This window comes from Chondrus crispus, genomic scaffold, assembly GCF_000350225.1.
Source record: "Chondrus crispus Stackhouse genomic scaffold, scaffold_333, whole genome shotgun sequence".
NCBI classification, from domain to species: Eukaryota; Rhodophyta; class Florideophyceae; order Gigartinales; family Gigartinaceae; genus Chondrus; species Chondrus crispus.
Genome location: NW_005179223.1, coordinates 95,006 through 102,039, shown reverse-complemented (window position 1 = coordinate 102,039; position 7,034 = coordinate 95,006). Strand labels below are relative to the sequence as shown.

Below are 7,034 nucleotides of genomic sequence, written 5' to 3'. Positions count from 1 at the left end.
CCAACCACCCCGCTTTGATGGCTCTTACAAGTACCCCGGCCACGTCGGTCTCCTCAAAGGGAACCTGTACGGCCTCAAACAGGCTTGCCGCATCTTCACAAGCGGACTTGCCTCCTCCCTCCGACTCCTCAATTTTGAACGCCTAACGAGCGACAGCTGCACCTTTATCCTCCGCCGTCCCGACAGTCAATCCTTCATTTTATTTGTCATAACTGTCGATGACTTCCTGGTCATCTCCAACGACCGCTCCCTCGTCAACGATGTCAAACGACAGCTTCAGGCGAAGTACACGCTCAAAGACCTCGGGCCTGTGAAACAAATCCTCGGCTGGAAAGTCACCCGCACAGCTACATCCCTCACAATCAACCAGCCGCACTACACGGAGGACGTCCTCACGCGATATGGCATGGAAAAAAGCAACCCTTCGCCAACCCCGTACGCCGAAATCGACCTCTCCGCTCGCAAACCCGACGAAGACCCACTCCCCGCGACCTACCCGTACGACAGCGCCATCGGCTCCTTGCGATACCTTGCCGACTCAACTCGGCCAGACCTCGCCTTCATAACCGGTCTCTTAGGCCGCTACAATCATGATCCATCTATGCGCCATTGGAAAGCCTTCCATCGCGTCCTGCGATACCTCCGACATACCCCCCACCGAGGCATCACCTACACCCCATCCCCTGCTCCCATGCGTGCATACTGTGACTCCGACTACGGAGGCTGCCCCGAAACGCGACGCTCCACGTCTGGTTTCATTGCCATTTGGCAAAATGCTCCCATTTCTTGGCAATCAAAGCGCCAGCGCTTCGTTACCGCATCAAGCTGGGAGGCTGAATATGTCGCGGGGTTCCATGCCGCTCAGCACCTCACGCATCTACGCCGCCTTATTCAAGACCTGACACAATCCGACGACCTTCCGCCTACAAGTCTATGCATGGACAATGTCTCCACGCTGAAAACAGCCACATCAGACCACCCCACGCCCAAGCTGAAGCACGTTGACATCAAGTACCGCTTCCTAACAGAACAAGCCCTCCGAAAACGCCTCACTCTCCTTCACGTCCCTTCTACATCCAACCCCGCTGATTGCCTAACCAAAGCGCTCAAACCCGCCGTCTTCCAACGGCAGCTCGCGCTCCTTCGCCTCTCCTCATGCGACCTGCCGAGTGCGGCGACTGCTGTACGATAAGCTGCATCCACTCAGCAGGCCCACATTCCTTCATCTACTCAACTCCTTTCTCACCCATCACTTACTGTACGATAGCCACCTGGACACGTTTAGCCACACCACACCACAGTACTTAAGCCCGTCGTCGCCCCCTCCAGTAAACTGAGTGGGCATCATCGCCCTTGATCACAGTACCATCCTTCGTGTTGATGTCAACCTCTCGGGTTCAGTAAAGTGCATTACTGCACAAAGGCCCGCAGAAAGGGTAGTGTCCATTACTGCACTACAGCAATGCCTGGCTGTGCCCATAGGCATAGCGATGTCATGCAGGTTCGCAACGGCATGGAGAGCGGATCAGAGAAATGGACAACCGAATTAATGTATGAGGCGAATCATTTACCAGTGAGAAAGGGATGACGTGAGAGGGGCACGTCAATTTTTGGATTGGTAGCACACAATGCGTACAAACGCCCCAAGACAGTGTGTACCCTTGATACTACACACCGTCTTAGAGCGTTCGCGCCAGTCACCAATTAGTGCTCTGCGGCTCCTCCTATAATCATTCAGTGCAGATTGTCCATTTCGGCACTCTTGACTACTTAGCTATTTCAATATATATTTTGTCAGTCATACTGGGAGACACAGCATAGAGCAGTATAGTGCTACGGCAGTATTGTGCTGTATGATATTGTATACAGTACCCAAGGGTACGCTGCAGTGCAACTACTGTACATCTTTTCCAAACTGGCCTGTCAGCGGCAGACGTGGTCTATTTCGCTCTTTCGATCTACTGTACCCCCCCATTGTCTTCACCAGAGCGAAAAGCCGCCAGCCGCCAGCCGCTAGGGTTGGGGATGGTGCCCCAGTGTCACATCTTCCTATCCAGCGCCCCACCAATCACAATTTATTGTACAAATTCAGCGAAAACACCCCTCCATCATTATGTATATGACAAATGACTGCACTTGTCTCGAAGCCCTGTTGCGATTTTATCAGTAGAGATGTTTCGTTGCGCAAGTGACCTCATAGAAGGTGGATGTGCCCAGGACAATTTACGAACGAGAGAAATGCACCCATAATGCCCTATGTTATTGATCAGGCGCATGGTGCGGGCGCTCTGACGTTGACCGTCAAATTGTTCCACCTATCAGTTACTGTATTCCTTTTGTGGGCTCCTGGTTTTTGCACTTTTCATTTACAATTGGCTGCGAGTCAAGCAATTAGACACACGTGTATTAAACTGCAAATGACGTACTGTAACTGATCTCACGATTTTGTTCGTAAATCCTCTTCTCACAACACATTGAAGGGCTGTAACGAGAGACGGGAGCTAACGTTTCATAGGTTAAATAGACACTACGAATCCGCATCGTCATTTATCCTACCAGATTCACTACTGCGGTGCCGCAGATGTAGTACACGACCCAAATCCACAACTTGTCCAGTGAACCCTCCGTAAGGGGAAATAACTTGTGTGCTACAGTACTGTATCCTCATGTTCTGTGGTGAACTTTGCGCCCTTCCCATTTTCAAATACTGTACAAAGGCCTTCCGTACAAACTTGTACAGGATGCCGGCCTTGTGTGTAGCGCCATTGAAATGGGAAGAGAATTAAGTATGGCCGTTGCGTTGGCCCGATCACAACCTGGCCGTCGCTATCTGTCTTTGAATTGTTGTTGTCGAGCTCTCTCTGTTGATAATTTCGCTGGAACAAGGTCAGATTTGGGAGATGGAAATTGTGGATCATGAACGACAATGTTTCATATATGTGCTGTGTGTAGCCCTTGGCCCACAGAAACCCCCACAAGGCTCATTTTTGGGCATGATTTCTTTACTCACTGTCCTTTTGAGCGAATGCTATCTCAGCGAACGTCCAGGTGTCACGCTTGGACTGGATAGTGCATGTCCGCGCTGTGAGACGGCATACGAGCGAGGATAAATTTACCCTTCGAAGGGGAGCTGTTGCTACAGAGGACCATAATATTATTTGGGCAGGAGATGGCGTTGCGATATGTACTGTACGAAAAGATATCTCTCGTCTGCCAAGCGATCGAGGAATCGGCGGCCCGACACTAGAGCATCAGGGTCTACCGAGGGTCTGTGGAGCAACCGGGGGAAGCCGTAAGCTACGTCGGTTTACGGATAAAGCCGTATATTGGAGTATATAGTATATACTACAGTATATACCCTTTAAGGGTAGGGCTGGCCTTCTGTATTCTATTCAAGGATGCTCTCTCAGCATTGTTTCTTAGTTAAATTTGGGCAGCCACACACGTGGTGGATGCATATTCTAAATATTCTATTCGTTTACGAAGGTTGTTCTTCTGAGAGTGATCCTTTTAGGAGTTCATTGCATTCATCTCAATTCATGTGCCGTGCGAAGACTGATCACTTGTTCTTTTCTCCAGCCTATCAAAACGTGGACATGTGAGTGTACTCTACAGTTATACACAGTTATACAGCACGCCGTTGGGATACTGACATCAGCAAATCTCGCGAAAACCAAAACAAACTGTCTGCTGCTCAGACAAACTCTCTACAGACCCTCCCTGGCACACAGTTTTGCCACAGTGCTATCAATTGGTTCTCCTTTGTCTAGTGTATTCAGAATCCAACCCAGAGAGAAAAGACATCCTACAAGTAACTTCAATGGGAAACCGTGTTTTGCTCGTCCCACCCCTTTCATCTTCCGGGAAGTGGGACACGTTCGCAGACAGCACGAAACTTGAAGCGATATGCCCCAGTAGACACCGAGCCCACTGCGCACAAAAGGGCAGTACTGTACTGTAACTCGATTCTACGGACATACAGAAGCTGACAGGGTTTGCGAAGAGAAACTACTACCATTCTGTGGGCATGAAGCCGTACTGTAGCACCCTAAAGCAACCATGGGAAGAGCGCTTCGCTTTTTATCTCATTCAAAGAGCAGCACTGCCCTTAGATGGTAGCCCCAGCACCCCCATCGTTGTTCACTCATGTTGACGCGTGATGCTACTCCTTGCATCGCGACGCGCAGTCGCCTCTGTCGGCAGCCTCGCAGTCATGCCCAGCCTCAGTCTGCTCCTCCTTCTCGTTCACATGATTACCATCGCGGACGCGAGTCCCGAAGCGGCATCTCCTGACTTTGTTATCGTTGGCGGTGGGACTGCTGGCTGTACCATTGCAGCTCGACTCTGTTCACGTGTCCAAACAGCAAGTGTTGTAGTTCTGGAACGCGGAGTTCCTCGTAGCCCCCAGTCTGAATTATTGATGCGTGCCGCGCGGAACATTGGACGGACATGGGAAGATCCGAACCTCTCGCAGACGTTTCAATCTGAACCAGACCCCAGTATGGCGGGACAACGGCAGGAAATTATCGACGCAAACACGCTCGGCGGGGCATCGTCAATTAACGCCATGCAGTGGGGTATCCCACTAGGAAACAAAGAGGGCAGGTGGGGAATTCGAGGGCTGTCGTCCCGTGTCGCCAAGCGGTTCTATCGTCGTGCGTATCGCAAGGTAGGCTTCGCCCAACAACCACAATCGTTGAGACAACTGTATGGGGACGAATATGCTGACGCTGCCTCAAGAACAAGGTTTACAAGAGAGTTCAGTCCGTTCAAGACAAGTCTGCGAGAGGCTGTTTGGGAGATGGCCGTTGCCGTCACTCCATCCGGTAGAAGGATTGACTCATGCACTGCGTATCTCAAGCCTGTATTGAATGGAAGATGTAGGAGGAATTTGAGATTGATCCAGGGGACGACGGTTACTCGGGTCCTTCTTGACAACAGCACAGTGCCACGAGCAATTGGCGTGGAATATGTCGATTCCAAAGATACTCGCTTGACCAACAAGAACGTGCTGCTTGCTTCCAAAGAGGTAATACTATCAGCGGGACCATTCGGATCTCCCAAGTTGCTGCAATTATCCGGCATCGGGCCAAGATCTCATCTTCAAGCGGCCAACGTAGAGACGAGAGTAGATCTACCCGTGGGGCAGCGGACGCAGTCGCGGGCCCTGGGCTTTGTATCCTCACAATACTACAAGGGACAGCCTCTAGAGCCGTCGAACAACTCCACGATCTTGAATGGTCCTGAAACTCTCCGCAGTTGGCGTCGCAGACAGCCAAGTGTATTGGGCAGCACCGGTTTCGCCACAATGGCGGTGCTGAAGGACATTGGATACGTGCCAATGTCAACGGCGAACGACGCCACGACGCTAGACGAACGAATTTTGCAGTCATTTTGCTTGACAAACCCTACTAGTTATGGCTATCTTCGCATCCTCGACGGGGATCCATTTTCGACGCCAAAAGTGCTTCTCAACGCCCTCGGCAGTCGCACAGATGTGAACCGAATGCGGACATGCCTAGAGCGATTTGTGCGTGTACACAGGAATCTCCCAGCATCCTTCCAGTTGGAGACAACATGCCCAGCACCTGACTTCAACGACACACAACTGAGACAAAGGACCTCATTCAGTCTGCATTTTGTCGGCGGGTGTCGGGTGGGGGCCGTGGTGCGGAGCGATCTTTCGGTGAAAGGCGTGGAAGGACTGAGGGTTGTCGACTCCTCGGTATTCAGGAGTATGCCGGTGTCGGCTGGACCCATGGCCTCGACGTACATGCTGGCGGAATTTGTGGCTGACAAATTGGCCAAGATGTATGCCAGGGGGGTGCGACGAAAATCGGTGTGGTGACTTTTTCATAGGACCGGTGTGATGAAGATGAGGAAGGCTTGCTTGCAGACTTGCGTGAGTGGTTCCGTATTGGTGTATGCGGCTGCGCACGGTGAGCATATCCGTCGGTTGTGCGTGAAGGAGGGATGGAGATATGCATGCTGGACAGGTTGGCCAGGGTGGCCAGAAGCAAACGAAATATTTTCGTCGGCGTCGAGGGCAATGGAAGTTCGACCCGAGCATACTGGAAGGGAGCTAACGAGCACGGAGGCAATGCGAACAGCTTCGAACTTGGTCATTGCTCATCGCCCGCCCCAGCACCAGAAGCCGCTCCTTTGCGGCCGTAGTCCACTGTACTTCTGCGAGAAAAAAGGGAAAGACAGTTTACGAGGAGAGAACTGGGGACGGAACTGGGGACGTGTCGAGGTGGCTGCAAACTTTTTTTTGGATTCTTTTTGGGCGGTACATCTAATGAAATTTTGAACAGTGCTCAATATTTGTAAAAATATTTGTGGGTTTACGCAAGACAGAATTCTGTAATTAAAAATGAGAAATAGATAAACAGCAATGCAGAATTCTTATTTCTGAAAAGTCATCGCAGAATATTTTAAAAAGCAGTTTACGCTACAGTTCGTGAGAACCAGATGTGAGAACCAGATGTGAGTATGATCTCTGACCCTCTGGGTAGTAGTCCTGGAACGCGCTATCCGCATCGGAGTGGAGCACTCGGAAGCTGAGCTGCTGGCCATCGGGATCCGGCCGCTGACTCGTAAAGAGTATGAGGGGCAGGCGCGAATTAAGGTCGAGGGCGCACGCGACGGGGAGGAAGAGGAGGACGAGGACGAATACGAATACGATGAGGATGAGAGGATGCCCATCCGTGGCGAAGGCGCGACGCGAACCGCATCCGCCTTCTTGTCCGCGCGCCCATCCGCTGTCCGGTGGCGGGGGCGCAGCGTGTGGACTTCGTCTTATCCTTCGGGCGCCCCTCGCCATTCGGGGGCGAGGGCACAGCGCCTGAAGGCGGTTCTTGTCCTTCGCGTCCCTCGCCATTCGAAGCGGGGGCGCCGCCCGCAGCGCGCGTTCTCCTTCATTCCTCTCGCGTCCCTCGCCATTCGGGGCGAGGGCGCAGCCTTCGCGGGTGCGGTGACGTTCCTCCATGAAAGGCGCTGTCGTTTCGTTCGACGCCAAAGTAGACGATGGTGGT

The 7,034-nt window shown here is 52.1% G+C and overlaps 2 protein-coding genes across 2 annotated transcripts; one reads left to right on the top strand and one right to left on the bottom strand.

The window, feature by feature from the left end:
- Positions 1–4,159: 4,159 nt before the first annotated feature.
- CHC_T00006004001 (hypothetical protein) lies at positions 4,160–5,848 on the top strand. The gene has a single exon (XM_005717635.1). The coding sequence runs from the start codon at positions 4,160–4,162 to the stop codon at positions 5,846–5,848; it is 1,689 nt and encodes a 562-aa protein (XP_005717692.1).
- Positions 5,849–5,853: 5 nt separating this feature from the next.
- Positions 5,854–6,126, bottom strand: CHC_T00006003001 (hypothetical protein). The gene has a single exon (XM_005717634.1). The coding sequence runs from the start codon at positions 6,124–6,126 to the stop codon at positions 5,854–5,856; it is 273 nt and encodes a 90-aa protein (XP_005717691.1).
- Positions 6,127–7,034: the final 908 nt, after the last annotated feature.

Coding starts and splice junctions, on each gene's coding strand:
- CHC_T00006004001 (XM_005717635.1), top strand. CDS start 4,160: ATGCTACTCCTTGCATCGCGACGCGCAGTCGCCTCTGTCGGCAGCCTC.
- CHC_T00006003001 (XM_005717634.1), bottom strand. CDS start 6,126: ATGACCAAGTTCGAAGCTGTTCGCATTGCCTCCGTGCTCGTTAGCTCC.